Genomic DNA, 24,719 nt, shown 5'->3' on the forward strand with positions numbered 1-24,719 from the left:
GCAGGTCAACAACCTGCAGCTCATATCAATCACAGGATTTCAGCTTTTATGACTGCCAGGCCATTTTGAGGATCACAGACTGCTAAATGGTCTCACCTGACTGTGACCAAACATCTTGTCAGGTTTGTCAAGTCTGGTCAAACTGGTGAGAAGAGCTTTAAACTAGAAACAGCAAGGGAGGGAGACTTTGATCCACAATCAAGAGAGGAAGTTGTGGCCTGGACTAACAAGCAAAGGGCACAGGGTGATGTGGACTGGAGAGATCTCAAAGCCAGCAAAATGGGTGGAAGGGGGCCCACCCCAAGTATAGGCACACAAATAAGGATGTGAAGAGAGGACTGCATGCTTGTGAAAGCTCTCACAACCTCTCTGTAAAATCATCATGACTGGGTGCCTCTCTACATGCATTCATTATAGCATGTAGCCACTAGGGATGTTACATGACTGCCATGACTTTTCAAATACAACAGAGAGCAGCTTAGCAAACTACCTCTGCCAGATCCCTCAGTATCCCGGGATACAGCACATCAGGTCTCATGGGTTTGGATCATCTGCAAAAATGGGAGCTTGTTAATTTACAGGGATTAAAGCCTTTAACCACTGAATAATTCAGACATCTAGATTCAATACTGCAGTCCTCAGAGCCTGCATACACCTGTTGCATAATCCAGTAGTACCTGAAGGACCTCAATTTCCTATATTAAAATTTACTTCCTTTCTAAATTTCTGCTTCTGATCATATGCCCACACTACCTCCTGGCATCAAAGGTCTGAGCAGCTCAGTGCTACCTTCTGCCTATATCCAAGAGGATACACACTTCTATACATGTCTTCCCTCGGGGTTCAATTTTGTAGACATTTTCATTTGCCCCTAGATTGCCAGATCTCTTTGGCAAGACTTTTCCTGACATAATCCCAGAACTGCGATAGGTATTATCTATGTGTAGAAGGCTACGCTGCGAATTTCTTCAGTCAAGGTAGAAAAATCTCTAAGTATAGGAAAATGAGAACACAAATCTCTGTTAATTACACAATGAAAAACAGGTTTTTTTTCTTGTGGGCTGCATACCTGCTTGCTTGAACTAGATTTGTGGGTGTCAGAGTGGGAGGACACTGCTGAAAACCTAGAGATGAATTAGTAACTTCACCTCCACTGCTTCTTCCTTGCTAGCACAGGGCACTCAATGTAAGGAAGTTATGAGAAATGTTTTGATCCTTTATGGAAAAATGCAGTTAATGGCAAGCGCTATGAGCTTGAAACAAAGCTTTGGAGGGCACAGGCAGGGGAAAGAGTTTCCTCGAGATTCAGGGATGCAGTGCGCCAGCCAAAGCTGATAAACAATACTCTTATTCCTATATTCAATGTTATGTGTAAGGACAAAATAAATTATGAATGGAAGAACTGTATCCACCCTTTATGAGTAGGTTAGACTCAATGCTTATTCTGTGGATAAAGAACAGAGGTGAAAAGGACTGGCAGCGGATATGTGCTTCATTCAAGGTGGAGAAATGCCTAATTGTCTTAGATGGTCTATACCACCAAATGAAGTCATTGGCACATTAGAAAATAATATCCTGAGACTAAAAAAAAAATAAAAAAATTAAAAAAAAAAAATCAAGCAGACCACATACATACTGAGCCACAGGCACACTTAATCTTTAGCAAAATAAAAAGAAACAAACAACGAACTCTTGAATTGTTATCTGGAGAAGTTTCATTAATTATTATCAGGTAAACTTTATTGCCCATAATCAAAGTGCAGTTAGCAGCTCTGTGTTTAAGGCAATTACCCCACCAGTGGTCACTTAACTACTGGTAGTTTAAATATCCAGTAAAAATATCCCCTGAGCAAAACTGAAACTGGGCCTTTTTTTTTTTTTTTCTTCTTGTCATTAGACTACCTCATTCACTTACAAATGAACTGCTTTTAGATTGCTGGGTTGCAGGTTTTGGGTTTCATTTTTTACTCAGCGAGATATTACATTTTTATTTCAAGGATAATTGCTAGCACTACTGGGATCTTTTCTTAATATTGAAAGAACTGATAAGGTTTTAACTTTGGAAGTGAACATCCTTATTTCCCCCTCCCTCTTGTCATGCTTCAGTTCACATCTCTGACTGAATGAAATGGATCTTTCCTGTGGAAACTGAATAGCAAGAAGTGTTGAGGAAGATCATGCAATGCACTGCAGCTGATGGCAGCTGTTTGCTCTGAGACAGTGAAGAACTAAGCAAAAGCAAAATCCTCTGATATGTGCAGAACCAGAGATTCCACTATATATTTATGTTCGCATCACACAATGAAGGAACAATATCATAAAGCTTTTTTGAAAAAAGTTCTATTTGGCAGTTTTTTCATAATTGTGAAGTTAGACTTTTTACCAGAGTCTGAAGCCAGAAGCAGAAAGCATTTCCATTTGTAAGGATCCTCTGTTTCAGTCAAAGAGCCATATCAGAATTACTAGGTTTTCTGAACAGGTTGACAAGAAAAAATAATGTATCTAGAAAAAGACAAAAAGTAATCCACAGTCTTACAAAGGTTAGCTGAAGATCTGCTGACAAAGTTAGCATTTATGTCAGTGAACATGCATGTCTACTCATGGAAAACTTTCAAGGACTCAGTTATCACTGAAATACTCAGTATTTTTTGACTGAGGAGCTTCAACTAGTTGCAAGAAGAGGGCAGACGACTGTGATTGCCATAGACATAGTTACATCAGAAATTATTTTTCACCAATTATTATAGAGGAATATCTGTATCTGATTTCTCAGTGAGACTATTTATTGATCTCTTTAGCATACATAAAGGCCATATCATTTGCAAGAAGAGGTGAGACTTCTGACTTTTTTATGTGCACATTAAAAATATATATATATATATATATGTATTCTAAAATGGTGGCATTCCAAAGAATCACAAATGCTACTTGTGCAAGCCACAGTATAATTACCAGGGCTTTTTTAAAGGATTTAAAAATGCTGAAGTGTTATAAAATTAATAAATAAAAATAATTTTAAAAGCACAAACCAAATTACATTTTTCAAGAAGTCTATTCTGTTATCACCTATCTCTCATAGCTTATTATCAAATTACTTATTTTACAGAGAATTAGTTCATCACATTTTAAGCAAACCAGGAAGAGATGATTGGCAGCACCTGAAAAACAAAGGACTATATAAAAGCAGGTCATACCAAACCCCCAGCACGGCATCAAGGCCAGGACAAAGGGATTAGAGATGGCACCACAGACAGTGATGTACATTACTTTTTAACTTGCCCTAGCCACCAAGAGGGTTTGCCACTCTTGGTCTATCTATAAGAGAGACAGGTTAGAGAAAACATCATTCCTCTGGCAGGAGACGCTTCCCCACCTATAGAAAGTATGAGTTTCAATTCCAAGCAGTCTTTGAAGGCAGGTCTCATATGCTTCCAAGCAGAGTGGTGCAAAAAAGCTATTTGTTCTGAGAAAGGACAGCTGCTTGATCAGGTGCCTGGGGTTCTTAGAAAATAGAGGCCAAGTTAAATGATTTAATCAGATGTAACTAGATATGGACATATTTGTATTGAGGATGTTACAGGCATTGGCAATGATTTCAGGAGTGAGCTAGCTTTTAAAATCACTTAAGTCATACACTGGACTGCTTGTTCAGGCACTGTGGTGCTAAGAAGCATACCATGCATGCATTTGGGCTGCACTGCCATCTAGTCAGACTTTTTGAGAATGAGATACCTTTGAGCAAGTAAGACCTGTCAGGATCTACTGCAGGGGTTGTAGCCTTTAGCTATCCAGTAAGAACTACTGGGGTAAAATTCTCATAGGACTTGACTTGGCAACTCCAGCTCAGAGGTAGGGCCTGCCTCTACCAGAGTTCTCAGCTACAAGGCACCTTGCACTTTCATCCATCAATGCCAGATAAAAGCTGATAAACCCTGTAGGATAATGATTATTACAGTAGCCTGAGAAGGCAGGAAACCTTTATTTAAACATCTCCTTCACATAATTTGGAGTGGAGAGTCCAACACAGATCTCTTACTTTCTAGTCAAATACATTAATAATTTGGCTGTAGGGTATTTAAAGGATTTGGCAATCTCACCTGCTGGAACTGTTCTGCTTTCTGTAAAAAAAACTTGTATGGTAATGGCAGCATGGGACACGCAAATGACAGCCTAAAAGATAAAACACACTAATTAGAAATCAGAGCCCTTGTTCTTATACAGACTTATGTTATATACCTTGTGTCATTCATTGGAAAACATAATTTTGGCCTCTAATTCTCAGACTGTTTAAGATTAGAATGCTTAACCACTATGACTCCATTCAAAATCTCTTCTTTCCTCTTTGTATCCTGACTCCTGCTTATTTTTCCTTTTTTTTCTTCCCCACAAAGAGCTGCTTTGGGAGTGGAGAAGGGGCCAGTACAGAAAGGATGGGGTGGCCTTGTTGCCTTTTTTTTGTCAAAACACATCCATCAATGAAAGCCTTATTAGGCAGTGCAAAGCTTGCAACATCACTTACTTCACTTCAGAGTGTATGTAAGTAAGTTGCACTTGCACATCCTCAAAACCCATAAACAAATGCATGGTATCCACAATGCTAAGGTAAGAGAATGTAAATAGTTGGTGATCTATTTTCTGGCAGAACAGCAGCAGTTTGAAAGGAAATCCACTACTGAAGGGCCCTAACTTAAGAACAAAAGCCAGGTTGTTCTCACACCCTGCATTCTCTCAAGTTGTGTTCAACTTAGCAGATGCTCTACGCAGATTATTATTCCAGACAGGTTTTCCAGGAAGAGATAAAAAGCATTTTTCGTTTGACAGTCAGTTGTGCATACTATTTCCTTTTCTAATACCCTTGTTAAGGAGATGCATGTACATACATACAAAATGAAGGACTAAGCTCCCAGTTCTCTGCCCAGTTCCATGACATGCTTCCTAGGGAAGCTGCCAGTTTCCACAACTACAGACAGCTATCCTCAACTGTAATTAAGCACTCTGTTAGCATATGATTAAGGAATTTTCTGGTTAGAAATGCTCAAAAAGATACATAAAATAACCTTTTGAATAAGCCACTAACAACCAAGGTATCAGCGAACATTTTTAAGACAAAGGCCAACAACTGATAGCATCAGTAGAATTTTACTACTTGTTGCATTAAAGTACTGATGATCATGCTATATTGCCTTCTGTAGCACTTGTGGTCATAGATCAACACATCTGAAAGCAAGCTCTTACAGATATGATGACTGCCTTCTACATACACTAAACATACACATATTTAAAGCTCCCTTTGCTTTCTACAGTCTTTTCCACAAAGCATGTCAATGATTTATCTACCATGTAAGATTGTTCAACACACACCTCAAATTCTAGCTGAAACACAAGCCTAGCAGAACAACATTCAAAGCTGTGTTTATTAGGTCAGTCTTTCTTGATACATTTTTAACTTAAGTTTTGGCACTTTCAAGTTACCTTCATACTGTGTAATTAGATCTGCAGCTGAAAAACTGCAGTTCCCACGTCTACTTCACAGATTGTCTTGTAATACAAAGTTCTGTAATCCTGTAGACTCTTCCATATAATTTATTCTTTCAATGCCTCAATCTCTTCTAAGGTTCTTCTGGTCTGGGAACTTTCCAGTAACTTTAAAAGCAGATGTTTTAACACCTGTCAAGACGGATGCAGCAATATCAGATCACTGTGTTAAAACTCTTCCAAGTTCCTTCTGCAAATACTGCAAAGTAACTGTACAAGTGGGATCCTGAAGGGATGGTTCCTGCTGTTCGTTTCCCACACACTGCCTCTTCAATAAACCAGCTTCCTCTGCCGCTGCTTGTTGTAAGTTTCACAATACAGCTTATTTAGTAAAGGGGAAACAAACATCTGCAATGATTGTATTCAGCATGTTCCTATCCAGTAACTGATGGCTAGGAGGTAAACTGGGGCTTTTTTAATAGATTGCCTGCCCAGTATATGGCCCAAGACCCCAGTTTCTCTACACCCCACCAGAGGTCACTAATACCACATCACAGATGTTCTTCAGGAGGGTTGGCAACTTCATCCTTCTGGCGTAATAATTTAAAGTATTTACACACTGCACAGTCACTCTTTTGTTCAAACATATACCTACTGGTATATTCAGGAAGCAAATCTAAAAGGTTTTGCAAAGACTAACACATTGTAGGGCTTCCAAGCATGAAAAAAATATCCATAGCCTTCTAAAAGACAGCCATTTAGAGGTCCTGTGAAAAAAAGTGTTCCCTCTAAGCTAAAGTTCTCTCCAGAGACCGTTCATCAGCTTCAAAATATCCACATCTAGTGTTGACTAAACCTCTCTTGGTGATAGACACATGAACATGTGCAAATAACATTTTCTGAAGAATTTCACAGCATGAACAAGCAAATGGAAAACTCCTTAAGGGAATTACTACATTTCTGAAATATTATTAGAGAGGCTAACAACTCAGTGCTAGTATACATATATATATAGAGAGAGAGAGAGAGCGAGCGCGAGCGAGCACACATATATATATGTATATACATACAGAATCCAAGGACAGAGGAAATTAACTATTATATGGCACCTGCCCAATAAGTATGTGCACCACTGCAAGCAACATTAGGTTCATCCTTCAGCTTTCAGCCATGAGAACTTTAAATTCATAAATCCACAAGACTAACTCATCTGAAACAGCATCATCAGACAGCAGAGACAGAACAAGCTGCCAATAGTCTAGTCTAAATAAAGTTTTACCTTCAGCTTTGACTTAGTTCTGACTACTTTCATCTCAGGTATTCCCAGAATATCACCTGTATGCAGTTATCCATCCATACAGGGAATTAACTAGTTTCTTTGAGAAGATTCCTGCTGTCCTTAATAGTCAAAAATCCCTAGCCTAGCCAAAAGAGTCTTCATAAAAACTAGGAGATTTCATTCCATGAATAAACTCCACCTCCCTCCACCAAGGTAAACACAAGCTCAGGTTTGCATAACAAAGGCAAGTACTATTTGAGTCTAATTCAGATAGCACTTCTAACATTACAGTCCAGTATCAAACAGTTTTAGGAGTGAAATAACCCTGTCTTGGAGTTGGGTTTATCGCAGCATGTACTGGAGTTTCCAATTCTTGCAGCACATTAAGGCACTAAGTAAAACCAGCCATCAGGCCACCAAATCATTCTTATCCTAGCTCCTCAGTAGTCAGAGCCTGTGGCCTCACTCCCCTCCTCCTTCTGAATTTATAGATAGAATCAGCACCTAAGCAAGGGTGAGAATTCAGGCTTGTGATTCCTCCAGTCCATCTTGGAGAATGACTTAACTCTTGAGGTTAGAGGCAGCTGAACAGTTACGTTACACACTTACGCTATTAAACCATTAATACATTTTAAAATTCTCTCTCCACAAGTTCTATAAAGCTACATTAGTCTCACTCCAACACATTCCCATCTCTTCTTTTGAAACACATGCCATGAAACTACAAAATGCAAGAATTACAAAGAAGATTCTGTAACTCATGTTATCCAAGACAGTCATCTGAGCTAATGGGAAGCACTTTACTCTCCCTCCAAAGAAGGGATGGCCATTTGTTTGAGGGAGAGAATACAACTCCATTCATAATGATTTTCAGTAGTGAACTCAGAAAGTTACCAGTGTCATTACAGGACATGGGATGTGCTGTCTCTAGAGTAAAAGAAATGTCAGGGAAAAAACCCACAAATTAATCCAGTTTTTAAAAAGTGTTAAACCAGGTAGTACTTAAAAGGAAGCACTGAGTATTGTATATACATGTTTATATGTATAATACATAGTTACTCAGATACACACATAAATATTAAATATATAAAAAATAAAGTGCTTTCTATCAGGTCCTGATGCAGGGACATTATAAAACATTTAACCAACTGCAAAACAAATAGATAAAAAGAATACTACATCAAACATACATAGAAACAGTTAATATGATATGTACAATCCGGTGGATTTTCCAAGACAAAACATCCCTTCACATACGTGGTATATGCATATATACTGATCTTTACTCAATATATTATGACAACATATATTTCAAAACTTTTAATAGACAAAAAAACCTACAAAAACACAACAAGGATCAAACACACAAGTCCAAAACCAACAAAGACTTTGCTACTCTTGCACACATCACCTCTGCTGCTGGGAAAGATGTGCCAGTGCTCTTTTTTGGGGTGCAGTGCCTCCACATCCTTCAAGGCACTGTGAGCAGCAGTCGTGAAGTTAGCATCACCAGTGGTGAGTAGGTCAAATACACATGAGTAAAAATATATGTCCTTCACCATCATCATCTCATTGCATTTGGCAGTGGCAGTTTCCAGTGTATATGCCGACCAGGGATGAGCAGCACCACCCTGAGAGAGCAACTGCCCCATCACAGGCAATGGTAGGTGGCCACCATCATCAATACGTTCACCTGAAGGGCAACCGTTCACACATAGCTGCAGATCCTGGCTCTCCTCATAGGCCATGACCAACTCTTGAGGCATGCGAATGGCCAGTGCTAAGTAGTACCCAAGCTGGCGTATATACACGGTGGTCGCAATGTATCTGGCATGCATTTCAACATATTTGCCAGTGACTTTCTCCACAATTTGCAAGTTCTTGGTGTGTCCATCACCTCCAGTTGTTGTACCATCAACAAAAGCTGCAGGCAAGTCATCAGTCACTGCTTGATATACTTTCTGATCTGTACAGTCTTGGTATGATTTAAAGATAACAGTTATCTGAGGGGGTGGGGGGATAAGGGGACAGAGGGGAAAAAAAAAAAAGTTAGTGGGGAAAAAAAAAAAATCATTATTTCAATCCCTTTTCCACTTTGCAGCTGAATATATCTGGGATTGCTCACTACCTTGGAGTTCAATAGTTGTCCCCAGTTCACACCCAAAGGAAAACAGTCTGCACACATGCTTAAAGCAATATTTTACCAGACAGCAATTGTTAAATTTATTCCTAGGTTGGCTTGGAAGTGAGACTATTAGCATGTGGCAACCACCACAAGATCAGGAAAGCAAAAGGCTTTACATTTAATTAAGCATCACAACTTCCTCCTGCCTGATGGTTTCTTAAGACTTTGGCATGCATCCTGCAGTCACAGAGAAGTGTATGTGCTAGCCACTACAGCAGAAAGAGAATGAGACTGGGTGAAAGCATGGAAAAGTGCAAGAGAACTCAGTTCTCCCCACTCACAACATTCTCATCACTTCTTTTACAGTGACTATAGACTCTCATCAGGGTACTGTACGCTATCGGATATGTTGCCAGGAATAGCTGTGTGAGACTACTTTAAAAGCACTGATGTATTTAGTGCTTTATCAGCCATCAACACAACAAACAGTAAGATGAGAGATGCATGACTAGGAAGAACAACCGCTTGGGGGTCCTGCATCATTAGTCTTGGGAACTGGGAGATTTGACGCTTCCAGTACACTGTTGCTAGAGAATGTGCCCATGGATAAACAAAGCCAGATTGAAAATACTCAGACATGCCTTTGAAGAGTGACTTCCAACACAGAAACCAGGAGCATAAAGCCATTACTCTTTCTTTTAATATTACAACCAGCCTTTTAAACCTTTACACTAATTTGACTAAGCCACAACAGAAAGAGTAGTTCCACCAGTCTTACTTGAAGGAAATAATTAGGCTATTTGGCAGATCGAGTTGGAGTATCTAGTGTTTTTTCTTAAAATAATAAGTATAATGGGGAATAATATAAATATTAATAAAAGATATACTGCTTCCTTCACAATTTCCAAGGGGAGTGATTTCTTGAAAAGGCCAAAGGGAATTTTGTACCAGGAATAGGTACTTTTATCATTAGTTTCATCGTTGACTGATTACATCAAAATTACATAGTGTCTATGACTTAAGCAGCCTGCTACAAGATTCACAGTAGTCCAAAACATATGGAACTCTGCACCATCTGGCATGCCCTTACTCCTGTGTGAACCAGCTTCTCCTTTGCTGTTTACGCTTGCTATGTAGACCTTAACTTGTTTTGCCACAATGTTTGAGACATCAATATACATTAACTCTTTCAGTCTGCCACACCGGTGTTCTTCCCTGTCAGCTCATCTTTCAGCACGTACAGACAGCCTGCTCCTGCACCTCTAATATCTCCTTCTTGAAGAGAGACCAGCCTTCCTGGACTACTTTGCCCTTCATCACTGCCTCCCAAGGGACTCTGCCAACCAGACTTCTGAACAGGTCAAAGTCTACCCTTTAGTAGTCCAGTGTAGCAGTTCTGCGGACCACCCTCCTTCTTCAAGAATCAAAATCTCTATCCTTTCATGATTGCTATGCCCAAGGTGACTTCCGAACATCACACTACCCATGAGTCCTTCTCTGTTGGCAAAGAACAGGTCCGGGGGGCTCCTTCCCTAGTTGTCTCACTAACCACCTGTGTCAGGAAGTTGTCTTCCATGCACTCCAGGAGTCCCCTAGACTGTTCCCCTCTGCTGTGTTGTATGTCCAGCAGACATCTGGTAAGTTGAAGTCCCTCATGAGAACAAGGGCTAGTGATCGAGAGATTTCTCCCAGCTGCCTGCAGAAGATTTGACCTGCCTCTTCATCCTGGTTGGGTGCTCTGAAACAGACTCCCACCAGGATGTCTGCCTTGTTGGCCTTCCCCCGTTTTTACCCATAAACACTCAACTCTCCCTAATATACTGGGTACCCCACCTCCTCTCCTTCCTTGCCTGTCCCTTCTGAAGAGTTTATAGCCATTCAACGCAGCACTTCAGTTGTGAGAGTCATCCTACCATGTTTCCATGATTCCTGTAATATCATCGTTTTCCAGCTGCACAATGGCTTCCAACTCTTCCCGTCTGTTGCCTGTGCTACAAGCATGGGCACAGACGCCCTTCAGTTGGGCTATTAATCCTGCCACCTTTTTTGGTAAGAAGCCCTAGTTCCTACATGACTGTTCTCAGGTGTTTCCATGGTTTCTAACATATCAACAACCCTTGTGTCTTTGCTGCCACTGGATCTCCACCCCCCACCACCACTGAGACAGCTACGGTGCTGCAGGTATTAGCAAAGACATTTCAAATGTGCTCCAGTGCACACAGAACATTGTGCACAGACTGAAGGTCCTCACTAGCACACCATCCCTCAAACACTGGCATGCTGCCCCGCTAATGAGCCTGGTTTTATCCCTTTCCATCTTCAAATCTAGTTTAAAGCTCTTTCAATAAGCCCTCCTAAGTCCTGTGCAAAGATCCTTTCCCCTTGTTGAGAAAGGCATACCTTAACTGTCACCAGCAGGCCTGGTGTTGTGTAAACCAACTCATGATCAAAAAAACTAAAATTCTGCCTGTAACACCAGTAACAGATCCAGATATTGACCAGCTGGGTCTTCCTATTTCTTCCAGCATCACTCCCTGCAACTGGAAGGACAGAGGAAAACACTATTTGTGCTCCTGATCCCTTAACCAGTTGTACCAAAGCCCCAAAGTCTCTTTTGTTCACCCTTAGATTTATTGCAACCTCATCACTTCCTAAATGATAAAGCAATAATGGATAATAATTTGAGGGTTGTACCAGAGCAGGAAGTTTCCTCATAACATCTTTAACCTGGTCTAGCTCTCCCACAACAAGAAGACATGAATACAACTCATGTATCCAGAAATGCAATTTCAGGCATTCAAGTCTTTTACACCTACTACAGGAAAAACTACTGAGGAAAGAGTTTCAACAAAACCTGCCTTAGAATTAAGACTTCATCCACATGTTAAAAAACAGAGATACAAGGTACCATATGCAACAAGGCAACACTACTTACAGAACAGGCAGTGACTGGAAAAATATGAAGGTTGTTGGTTGTTCCCTGGTTTTGGTTTTCTGAGGGTTTTTGTTTGGCTGGTTTTTATTGCTATTTTTGCTTGTGGTTTTTGTTGTTGGTTTGGTTGGTTGGTTTTGTTGTTTGTTTGTTTTAACATAGAAGGACAGAAGGTTCCTGTCCTTCTATGGACAGATTTTGATTGTGCCTAGTTTTACTCATAATTTTACTGTTACAGTACCCAAGTCTGTTTTCCTCCTTGGACACTTGTCATGACTGGACTGTACTTTCAGGCAAGGGCTTATATCACCACACAACCATTCAGAACCTACCCACACACCACTGGACACCCAAGGCGCTACTAAAATTCACAGACCCAGCCCATCTTCCCCAGTTACTACTGCAAGCACAGATGGCCACAACACACATCTTGGAAAGGTTACAGTCAGCATTCAGGTGCATAACAAGGAAAGGCAGTTAGAGAGGTAGGGAACATTGATCACAAGTATGTTATGCAAGTATTTAACAACTGAATACCTAACCAATGGAATATGGGCATTGAAAGAGTGTCTCCACAATGTTTCTTATGACACTAGATTCTGATGTTGAGCATTCAGTTTCCTAACAGAGAGCAGCAGGGAAGCAGATGAGATCTCACAGTGCGCCTATCAAGTGACATGCCTGTCTGTATGAAGTGCAGTAGGTCAGGCAGACTGCCGAGATGGCACTCTGTTGCAGCTGAAGAAACATCTTGCTATTCATGCTTCTCAGCTTTATCTTCAGGCTAGGTCTGCATGCACCATCTCAAGCCCAGCATCATCAGAAAACATTCAGATATGCTCCACTTCAGTCTATGGGAAAGATAAGGAAGGATGTTTAAAGAAAAACACAGTCCTGATGATTTACTAATAATTTCATCAAGCACTGGAGACTAGCCAGGAGATGTTTCAGCAGGAGGTCTTATAATACTAGACTGCTGGTCTATCAAATAACTCTGGAAAGCCTGCAAAGGACTTAACAAGTCACCTGTGAAAGGCAGCTATTAGAAGTTCACAGGTAGACAACTGCATAGAATACATGACATTTCTAAAGGAGTCTTGCAATGCCATCGAAAAGCTTTTAGAGTTCACACATACATACAGGAAAACTTCAACCTGAATGCATTAAATAACCTTCCAACCACCAACTGAAAATGTCACAGCTTCCCTTTCCAGAGGCCTACAAGAGGTGTGAAGCATGTGAGTCTACCTCCAAAACCAAGTATCACTCATCAACTATTGAAAAATAGCCGTGCCAAAAAGTGGAAGTAGAGATTTAATTAGGGAAAATCATATGGACTAATTTGTAAAATATTGATTCACTAGCCTCATTTCAAGTTAGATCACAGGCTAATTCGTTTTTATATGCATAGCAGGTCTGTTGGGATGAAACATAACGGAAAGGTGTGTTACAACTACTACTTAGTCCATCAGACAGTTAACAGGCATCATCCAAAGCGGGATTCTTCATGTCTCTTTTCATATACCCATGCTTTAGTGGTGCTCTATTTGCTGAAGTCAACATAGCTCAAGGACACCAGCAAAGGGTGTATGTGCACCAAAACACTTGGCTTCTTCCATGTATATTGCGGGAGGGGAGGGCATGATGACAGCAAACTATCCAGAAAAGATTAACAGGATGCCTCAGTGATGCTGCCGGGCACAACTTCTCAGAAGCAAAGACTGTTGGGAGTGTTATAAAACTAAATACAGTAATCCTTGTTCAGCCTGCAATACTTCAGCCTGTTTCTGTGGTAAAAAAGCACCATGAGATATTACATCATGACACGCTCCTATTTCATATCAGAGGAGAAAATGGGAAGGGAAGGCATGTGGAATCCATTGTGGATTCTCTGCACAGAGAAATAAACAGGAAGTCAACCCGACAACAAGACAGTTCAGCATTAGATGATTTCCAAAAGGAAAGTCAAGATCACTCAAGAAAGTGTTTCTTGAATGTGGTTAAGCAAGAAGGTGACTTCATAAGTCACTCTAGAAATTAATCTACTATTGATTAATTTCACAACTACCCAGAACCTGACCATAGTTAAGTATTCTTAATCAATGGAAACAGTAACTAAAAGATTTCACCTCCTTTTCTCAGGTGGACAGCCCAAGAAAAAGGGTTCTTCCGCTGCCTCACAGTGGGACTATAAAGCTTATATGGCAACAAACAGGAAAGTAAAGTATTTTTAAGTGCACAACACTAATATTAAACTCCCATCACTATGTCTGAGAAAAAAACTGCCACTTATAATCATTGATTTACTCTCTGTCCTACTGCCCCCAAGAGACCCTCAGAGGCTTTAAAGACATTCAGACAGAGGCTTCTGATTGACTATATATGCATCTCTCCTTTCCTCTCCACCCCCAAAACAGCAGGCATTGAAGGTACTGAAATGTCAGTAACAGTTGTCCAGCAGCCCCACAAACATCATGACAGGAAAGAGTTTAACACCTAACAAACTGCCATACCTCATCCTACAAAAACTCCAGTAAGGCCAGGCTGCCCTGAACACCACGAAACAGCATTGTTTATCTTTACACTAGTGAAGCTCAGTAAGTTTGCAGGTGACACCAAGTTGGATGGGAGTGCTGACCTGCTGGAGGGTAGAAAGGGTCTACAGAAGGATCTGGACAGGCCGGATGAACAGCCTGAGGCAAATAGTGTAAGGTTCACCAACATCAAGTGCCAAGTCCTTCACTTGGGTTGAAACTACCCCATGCAATGCTACAGGCTTGGGGAAGACTGGCTGGAAAGATCCCTGTTAGAAAAGTACCTGGGAGTGTTGGTCACCAGCCACCTGAATATGAGCCAGCAGTGTGCCCAGGTGGGCAAGGCGACAAATAGCACCCTGGCTTTTGTCAGAACTAATGGGCCCAGCAAGACTAAAGAAGTGACCCTGTACTTGATGCTGGAGAGGCCACACATTGAATACTGTGTTCAGTTTTGGGCCCTTCACTACTGGAAGGACATTGAGGTGCTGAAGCGTGTCCAAAGAGCAACGAAGCTGGTGAAAGGTCTCAAGCACAAGTCTGACGAAGAGTGGCTGAGGGAACTGCAGCTGTTTAGTCTGAAGAAAAGGAGGCTGAGGGAAGACCTTACTGCTGTCTGCAACTGCCTGAAAGGAGGTTGTAGTGAGGTGGGTGTTGCTCTCTTTTTCCAAATAACAAGCAATAGGTGAGAGGAAACGGCCTCAAGTTGCACTAGGGGAGGTTTAAATTAGATATTAGAAAAAAATTATTCATTGAAAGAGTTGTCAGGCATTGGAACAGGCTGCCGAGGGAAGTGGTTGAGTTACCATCCCTGGAGCTATTTAAAAGACATGTAGATGAGGCACCTGGGGACATGGTTTAGTGCTGGACTTGGCAGGGTCATGTTTATGGTTGGACTTGATATCTGAAATCTTTTCCAACCTAAATGATTCTCTGATTTTACAATGTCCTCCAACAAAACTGTAGTATCTACTACTTTTGAGAAATAAAGACAAATCCATCTTTACCTTAGGCAGGATGTCCATAAACACAAAAAAACCTATTCAAATGCTATCACCGACCTGATGCTCCTACTTAGAAGGACAACTGAATAATAACTGGAAGACAAATATCTTAAGATTACTTAACGGTGACTGCATTCAGTCTGCAATGATTTCTGGTGAAAATAGAAACAATGCTGCAAAAGCGATATTTAATTTTTTTACTCTGGAAAAAAGAAAGTTCGTACCCAGTGTTCCCAATCCCTGCTAGTAGCACCAGTTCCCAGGTTCAAAACTTTTCGCCCAGTAAATACAGCACAGCAAAATCTGTGTTTTTTTTATTTCTCTGTCCTTCCATTCACTCTCTCACCCTCAAGCCATTGTGAAACACCTGGATAGGAAAAATCTCCCTTTCCAGTTACTGCAAACAAGAAGGAAAATTTTCCATAGACAAGCCCAAGCATCTCTGCCTTGTTTGCGATTCAGGAACAGCTACACTAGTGATATCCAGAACACCTGTCACAGCAATGAAAGTCAACAAACACTTTAAACTCTCCAAATAAAGCACACAATAAATTTTTTAAAAACACCCTTCTATTTGATGTGTACTACAATATCCTGGCTACTTGCTCCCTTTACAGCCCCTTGTAATAGCCATTTATTCTCAGGATATGCCAAAACAGCTCCCAAGATAGGAGAGCTCTTTACCTATTAATGGAGAAATCAGGCATAAAGAGGCCAGTGACCCACCCAAAACTTTTAAGGGAAATCCATCAGAAAGAAAAAGACAGACTGAACTCTGTTTTCCTGCTGCTTGGTGATGATTGTTCGTTCTCCATTTGAAAGCCTCTGGGATTCTATGCCAAGGGGGACAGGCACACCTGATGAGCTCAAAAAAAATCTGGAGTTTCAAGTTTCAGCTAGACCACAGAATATAAAATAGCTCTGCTCACTGAAGAAACAGATGTTGTTACTATGAGCATCACAAATACGCAAAACACCTACAAACAAATTGCAAAGTGCATTTTGCGAACAAATACACAAATCCCACAAGAGGACATAGCCTTTTAATTAAGGAATTAAAGGAAGAGTTTTCCTGCTTTTCATACTTGCCTGCCTGTGTGGCAGGGGCACACAAACCACACTTTTACTCTTCACATTGTTTATTAAAGTCTCCTGACATTCTCTAGTCCCTCAGACTGTTGGCATTATGCAAGTCTCACAGGTTTTGGAGAAAGAAAACTCTTTACACGTAATGCTCCCTTTGTTTCTGGTTCCCTTCAAGCTTGATATACCAAAAAGCCATGATAAATTTGAAGGTAATAACCACTTGTAAAAGCAAGGGACGGTATGCCCCTTTCAAACGCACACTGCATATGGAGTGAAGATTACACATTCTGTTCCTACAGCTGCTTAAATCAATTCCCTGAAAAATGCATTCAAGAAAAACTAGATTTTCTACCCTTTTTGTCTTTGTTTCCATTAGGTCTGATTTAGAGTGGATTAAGTAGGCTAGATAGCAACTAACTATTTGCTTCAGCTTCTGCACAATTTAAGTTCAGCATAATCCTTTGCTATTATTTCCTATTTAACATCTATCTCAAACATCTGCAATGAAAAAGCAGCAAGACTAACAATGAATAATGTTCCAGAAACTTTTCTTATGAAGAATGTAGAAGACCTATTTACACGCTCTCAGCTAGAGGGGGGGAAAAAAAAAAAAAAAACAACAAACCAACATACAGGTAAGTCACTGAACTTCTTGTCATAGCTCTTTAAAGGTGCCCTAAGCCACCCTGTGGCCAAACTTCGGAAAGTAAATCCAGCAGCAAACAGTCCACAATCAAAATGGAATACTTGCAGAGAAAAATGTTACAGAAATTAAACTAACAGTGGCAGTGTAGTTTAACAAGCCTTTTAATGTATCTTCTATAGCAGCCTTATCCTTAAAGAAATAAAGGAGTTAAGAAGATGCATTAGAGATATTAAAACTTATCTTGCTAAGTTACTTATACCTTCAAACAACCTTCATTTCCTACAAACAGCTGTGCTGGAAAGTTTGATTACCTGCCAAAGAAAGAAAAAACTCAAGGACTGTATAACATGTAACAGATATTAGCATTAGAGACATTTCTAATATCCTAAACCATATGTCTTATTTCATTTAATTGCTTCTGCACATTTGTCTCTACTTGTGCAACAGCAGGGATATTAAACCACTATTATAAAGAGAAAAAGCTATTACTATTTTTTTTTCAGAATGACAAGTCAAAGAAAAACACAAAAACATCGAGAATAAATAATGCCCTTTAAAACACATACATTTTTCCCCCCAACACATCCAGACATTTACCTCCTAAAGTTCTCTGCTTGGTTATCTGTGTGAGAAGACATATACCAGCATAATATGCTACTATAGTCAGTCATTTTCAGAATGTGGCTAAAGGGTAAGATAAGGTCATCTATCTACTACCATCACACCCTAAACACCCACACAATTTGTTCACAAGATGACTCTCAACTTGTTTGTCCAGTACCAATAGGAACAAGGAAACAAATAACATTCTGCAAGATTTTAGCAAACCTGAGGATAAAAGCTTACTGCACATTACTAAACTGAGCTTTTTCTTGTACTTATTTAAGAGTCTTTAAAAAAACAAGCCAGTGGAACAGATTTTTAAGGGATCTAAGTCTCTTTTGCAAAGCTTACTCAGGTTAGCTTCATTCCCTCATTTTATACTCCTTCAAAACTTGTTCACCATTTTCTTGTAACAGGCACAAGACAAGAAAAGGTGATTCTGAATTTCAGTGACGTATATCAGTCAAATCTCTGCCTTCTGGCAAATGCAAAAATCTGCCTCACTCATGCAAGCACTCACATTGGTCAGTACCTCACAATCCAGCACAAATGCCATAGCAAAACTGATTTTCACTTATTAATATTACTGTACAGCTACCTCCATTGAAAATATGCTGGCTCTAAACTACTGTGACTGGCACCCCCTGCTCCTGATCCCAGTAAAAAAAAATACTACTTCCGAGTTTAACAAAACAGTGAAAATTCTCCAATATTGATGGTCTTGAAACTGCATACACATAGCTTAACATATCTTGGCAATACAAGAGCTACACTACCACAGTTAAAGAAGGCCATTTCACTCCAAAAAGTGAACAAGATATGTGACAGCATCAGCCTCAAATGTATGTTCAAGGAATTTATTGACAGAAAGATGCCCCCAAATGTTCAGAGCCTTTTTCACTCCTGGCTCTGGAGCTAAATCTAAGGTCATTTTAGCCAGGCTCATGCTTCATGCCTCTTCATTTTCTTCCTACAGACACACCTGCTTTCAGAAGAAAGAGACAAGTACTTTTCTTAAGATAAGGAAATTGCATAACCTATCAGTATTAGTTCATGTATTCCTTCTCTAGCTACCTCAAGTGGCTGAGAAGAAGGCAATCTTAAGTCTCACCTGTCAGAACAGAGACTTAGACTCTCAGCAGAATTTTCAGGCTACTGCTTCTCTAGTAAAGCCAGGATACGAAGACCTCCTGACAACCATTTGGCATCAGTGTAATTTTTTTGCTAATACCTCCCCTCAGCTCTCTGCAGCTCCCTGTCTTGTCTCTGGCTCTGAACTCTCAGTATCTTAGTAACCCATTTGTTGTGCCACCCTGTCAATATTTTTTGTTTTCTACTGGTATGGCTATACAGTTTAGATAATTAAATAAAAGCAGAGTTTTACATTCTTTCCTTGCTCCTTGCCTAGAATTTCTACTCAGTACAGCAGCAGTCGCAGATGCTGCAATCTGATAACTGGTTTAAATGGGTAAATTTCATATTCTTAAAGGTTTATGTCATTATATGTACAGGGTTTTCTTGTGGTGGGGAGGAACAGAAGAAAGAAAAGGACAAGTTTTAAGTTTTGACTGATTCTCAGGAAAGAGGAGGCTAACAATTTTACTTTCTTAGACTACTGCACAGAAGATTCTTAAGCTGCTACACTTCTTAACAGTTAAGTGACTTAGTCTACTGTCTTGTCCTTTTAGTTCTGTATGCATGCACAGTGCTTAAGGACAATCCATACCTTTTTTGTAGCAGTAGCGCTGGATCCTGGGACCACAGGCACATTGGTCACTTGCACTGATAAATAGTTATTGTCTATGAGGGGCCAAGCACCTTCCACTTTGCATGTCTGGAAGTGATCCTTAAAAGTCCTCAGATGAGGATCACCAAACAAGCCACAAAATAAGTAAGTAGTAGGAGCAGTCTTCTCTCCTCTCTGATGTTCTCTGGCTTCTGTGTGGTCACTGTAATTGCAGGGATCATGGGTCACTTCAGGGTTGGTGGAAGATGTGGGTCCATCTTTGGAACAGTTCCTCTGGTTCATGAGGTCGCTGATCCCAAGCACTGCTGAATGGTAGACTAGGTTTCCACGGCAGACCTTGGAATTGCGATAGGTACAAGCCGAGTACGCTCGCAGGGCCTTGCAGAACTCCAAATCAAAGCCCTCAAGAGCAGAGTTTAGATGTGAAGTTAAGGATACAAAATCAGTGGCACACTTCTGGATTTGACAAGGTGTTTGGAGATGGCAGTCACCTAAGCGCAAAACAGATGGCAGAGAGAAACAAAGCAAACCTCTTAGATTGCAGTACCCCATTACTCACCCACAGGTACTGTAGAAAATAACTTGAAGAGAAATTACAGTGTTCATCCATTAGGGAAACATTATATAATAGAGAAAAAAGGGACTGGGAGGCAGATATATAGCAATACAGACCATCTCAAAGGCTAAGATGACCCATGCAAGACTTAATCCATTACTTGATATTGTCTAGATGGAAATTAAGAGCACTAATTCCTGCTGAGCATGAGCCCAGCATTTCATTCCAGGTATCAAGGTGATGATGCATTTCATTCTATGTATCAAGCTGATGATGCATTTCTGTGTTAATCGCATAGTCAATAACTAACACTTCATTTAGTCTTTCAGTGTTTTATAAAAGTTACTGAACTTTTAAACAGAATTCTGCCCCTCAGAAGGATGTGGTAAAGACAGAAAGCGACACAAGTTTAGACAAACACAGATCAAATCAAGCAGAAATCAAAGTTTATCTTTCTTGAGGTTTAACCTGGCAGACAGCTAAACACCACACACAGCCATTCACTCACTTCTCCCTTACCCCCACAGTGGGATGGGGGAGAGAATCAGAAAAAAGGTAAACTTCATGAGTTAAGACAAAGACAGTGTAAAAGCACAGAAAGGCAAAATAATAATAACAACAACAACACAAAATAAGTGATGCACAATGCAACTGCTTACCAACCATCAACTGATACCCAGCCAGTCCCTGAGCAGCAGTTGCCCCTTCTCCTCCCACTCCCCAACCAATCTCCCCCCCTGAGCATGACATCATACGGTATGGAATAACCCTTTGGCCAGTATGGGTCAGCTGTCCTGGCTGTGCCCCCTCCCAGCTTCTTGTGCACCTCTTCACTGGAAGGGCATGGGAAGCTGAAAAGTCTTTGATTTAGTATAAGCACTACTTAACACACTGATGTTTTAGTTGTTGCTAACATTATTCTCACACTAAATCCAAAACATAGCTCTATACCAGTTACTAGGAAGAAAATTAACGCTATCCCAGCTGAAACCAGGACACTCTTCTAGAAAGCAGGGTGGGGGGAAGAAGGGTAGGGAAGTGGACAGGCTATAAATTCAGTTTGCTTTATTTCCCTGGCACTGCCACAGCTAAAGTTTCACTGCTTGCTTTCTGAGACTGAGTGACAGCACCCACAGCTGCCTGAAGTGCATACTGCCAGCTAAGGAATCCATACACTGCAGTAACAGCACCTCTTACAGTGTGATTCAATAACAAGACAAGGGGCAAAGAAACACTCTCTGCTCTAAAACCTGAAGTACTCACGAAATGTACTCAAAAGGTACACAGTTTAGTTTACATGAACAAACCAGTTAGACCTTATCTGTTCACCCAGTTTCCACAAAGAAAGCATAATTACCATCCCAGCAAGCAAACAGAATGTTACAGCCCCCTCGTTCACAGCTCTCACTGTCATGATCTGAAATTCTTCCAGACTCTCATGGCAGCTAACATCCATCTTCTGCAGGTAACTTTTACACACCAACTCATGATGAGCAGAAATGAAACAAACAAGACTGCAGACTGCACTAAAGAAAACAGCCACATGTTCCTCCGAGGTTAAAACTAGGAGGACCTCAGCCAAAAGGGCTCAGATTCCCTCCAAAAGAACTGAAAACAGCTGTAACAGAAAATGGACCTTCACAAAGAATATGTGCAAGGCTTCATACAATAGCTGTCCAAGCACCCAAAGCTATCTACTAAAAACATGATGTACTAAAAACATACTTGTTCCTTTTATGACTTATAAAATTCAGCTATGCATGCATTAATCTGTCATTTCAAACTATCATAATGCAGATTTTGAACACCACAAAAATGCTTTCAAAGATACACGGAAGTGTGGAAAAAAAGGGGGAAAATACAATATACCTAACAGTCTCTTCCCTCCCCTCAAGCCCCTCTTTACAACATTTCCCACGTGCTTTGTGTGTCATCAAAGTAAAATAGGCATTGGTCCAGTCTAATTTTTACAGCCTAATTAAAACGTTCCTAAACAACTGAGGCATGAGGAGTGGAAAATGGACTGAATAGTAGTGTAGCACTTTACATTTTTTAAACATGGTTCTTTTCTGCAGTTCACACAGGGATGAGAGGATATTAGCAATTTCTTTGTTCACCCCTTTGCTGACCCTCCTGCAAGTCTGCATCCACATGAATCTCAAAATCCCACAGAATAGAAGGAGGAAGTCTGTAACCTACAGCCAAGTGTGACCATGCATTGTATGAGTAAACAGTAAGTTTCTCCTTGATCTTTGTGCAAATAATATGTACCTCTGCAAAAGAACAGAAAAAAAAAACCCAGATCAAATTCTGTGTTTTCAGATACACAAACAGAAAAGATCTATGCCAAACAACACAACCTAGGAAATGTTGGTTCAGAGCCTGACCTTCAAAGCAGCAAAACTTGTATTAGATTTCCTTTCAGTTATGATTTGTGGTAATATTTTAACCACATATAAATTAGGCTAGCTGAGCAAATGAGTCAAGTTATCAAATAGTGTAATACATCAGTCCCTCCACATTCCTTGCAACTTAAGGAAATTTGCTTGCTGCTTTCAGTGGATTCTTGCTGGGAGAGGGGCAAATGAACAGCAATTTGACTAAAATGGGACGAACTCTCTCTACAATTTATTTCATTAAAAAATGAAAAATATATAAAAACATTCAAGCTAGCGAGAAGCATTTTCACAGACTGACAACCGCTCAGATCACTCCCGACTTGAACACGCAGACCACTTTGCCAAGCATCCGCAGTGTGCGTGGCACTTTCCACCTCCTCCCCAGTTTCCAATCCGCCAAGCAAACGCTGGCTCTACCTGAAGGAAAAAGAAACAGCACTTCCTCCCGTGTCTTCAGCACAGCCCGGCTTTGCTCTCATCACTTCCAGCGCTGTTTTCAGCCTCACGGGCCGCCGGCTCCCGCCCCTACCCGGACGCTGCCCACACACGGGGGAGGGAGGGTGCGCCCAAGCGCACGCCGCTCGCAGCCCCGCACCGGCCCCGGCCGCCCGGAAGCGTTAGGCACTCCCTCACACTGCTCCCGCCGTTGCCGGGCCGGGGCTGCGGTCCTCGCCAAGCCCCAGCCGCATGCGCTGCGGTCCCCGGCCCGGCGCCGTACCTGAGCCCAGCAGTAGCCCCAGGACGGCGAGGAGGCCAACTGCGGCGAGCGACGGGCGGCGCGGCGGCTCAGCCCCGGAAGCGTGGCAAGGCGCAGCTCTCCCCATGCCCGTCCATGCAGGTGCCCGGGCTGGCGGCGGAACGAGGCCGCGGCATGAGGCGGCGGGTGGGCAGCCTCCTCCTCGTTTCTTCCTCCTCCGCTTCCTTTAGCGCCGCGGGGACAAGCGGCAGTCGCCGGGCCACAGTGGGGCGGGCGCGAGGCGGCGCGGCATGGTGGCAGAAGGAGGCGGCCACAAATGGAAGGAGCCGGTGAGCAAGGGAAGGGGGTAGAGATGGCGTGCGATGGCGCCCTGCAGCCCCGAGCAGTCCCCCGCCGCCTGGCACACCACACCACACCGCACCGCACCCCCTCCCCTCCCCTCCCCTCCCCTCCTGGCAGTGGCTGGCCGGCCTGTCCGATAAGCCTCACGACGTACCACCAGCGTGGCCCCACCTCCCACAGCGTGACTTTCTCGAGCGGGAAGGGCGTCCCCAGGTCCCCGCCCCCTCAAGCCGGGACGTCCGCCCGCGGCGCGTTGTGCAAATAAACCCGTCCCGCCGGCCCCGCCCTACCGGCCGCTTTGCGCGCGTCCCTAGGACGCACGCAGCCAATCGTGGCCGCGCTCTCTGGCGGCCCCCAGCGCACCCCCCGGCGGTGATTGGTTGTGCCAGCACATACGTGGCAGAAGGGGCCGCAGTGCCACGCGCCGCCACCAGGGGTTGCGGGCAGCACGCGCAGGGCCGAACGGGAGCGGCGGCGGGGCCGGGGCCGGGGCGGGTGGAACGGCGGCCGGAGCGGCGCGGCGGTCTCTCCCAGGCAGAGGTGAAACCTCCTCTTAAAGGGGCCCATCCCGGCACAAACGGTATCTGCGGCATTTTCATAGCAGCCAGAGGGTTCACACCACCCGCTCACTCGCCTCCAGTAAGGGCTCCAAGCACACTCGTGGCAGAATCGGGAAAAACAGCGAAATTAAACGGATGTGCCAGTGCAAAAAGCACTACTGGATTTTGAACTACACGTGGTTTATTTTCCCAAAAGACAAGTGTGATGCCTGGGCTGTTCCCCCGTGGACAGGATCTCCAACCCCCAAGGCAGTCCACTGGCTGTTCTGGGTGCTGCAGGGTGCACCACGTTGCTCTGTGTCCGTGCGTGGAGTGGACAGAAGTCCCAGCAGTATGCCCCTGGTAATTCACCCATGCCACACGGGTTACGTACATCATGTTTGCCTCTAGCACGCTGCATGCCTCACTGGGTTCAAGGCAACACCATGCTCTCCCATTGGAGGGTACAGGATGTTTTGCAGATTTGGACCTGCCTATCAAATACATGGCAAAATGGACATGGTCAGTGGACCTGCTCTGGAGGCAATAACAGGGCCCACACAGAGGTGGCTCTGCATCCACATTATGGAGCGTGCTGCTGCAGGCACACCAGCCAGTACAGGATACATTTGGGTCCTGCCTACCAGAACTGCAGAGATAGCATGTTTCTTGCCCGTTCTCCATGGAAACTCACACCACCTTCCTGCCCAACAATATTAATATTGTCAGGCAAAACCTGAAAAAACTGGAAAGCA

At 42.3% G+C, this 24,719-nt stretch overlaps 1 protein-coding gene across 9 annotated transcripts in view; it reads right to left on the bottom strand.

Annotated features, from left to right (window-relative positions):
- The window catches only part of RGMB (repulsive guidance molecule BMP co-receptor b), a 43,298-nt gene extending 19,818 nt beyond the window's left edge, over positions 1 to 23,480 (bottom strand). For 3 of the 9 annotated variants that reach the window (XR_014186288.1, XR_014186290.1, XR_014186291.1), the window contains exons 1-4: positions 23,105 to 23,480; positions 19,411 to 19,922; positions 5,473 to 8,757; positions 4,098 to 4,170 (exon numbers count right to left, since the gene is read on the bottom strand). Coding sequence is in view for 2 of the 9 variants with exons in the window: in XM_082075548.1 (XP_081931674.1) it covers positions 8,092 to 8,757; positions 19,411 to 19,922; positions 23,105 to 23,210 (1,284 nt within the window). In the remaining 7 variants the exon portion in view is untranslated. The other 6 variants (XR_014186289.1, XR_014186292.1, XR_014186293.1 and 3 more) reach the window with 6 other exon arrangements.
- Positions 23,481 to 24,719: the final 1,239 nt, after the last annotated feature.

Source organism: Streptopelia decaocto (assembly GCF_964273445.1).
Source record: "Streptopelia decaocto genome assembly, chromosome: Z".
NCBI classification, from domain to species: Eukaryota; Metazoa; Chordata; class Aves; order Columbiformes; family Columbidae; genus Streptopelia; species Streptopelia decaocto.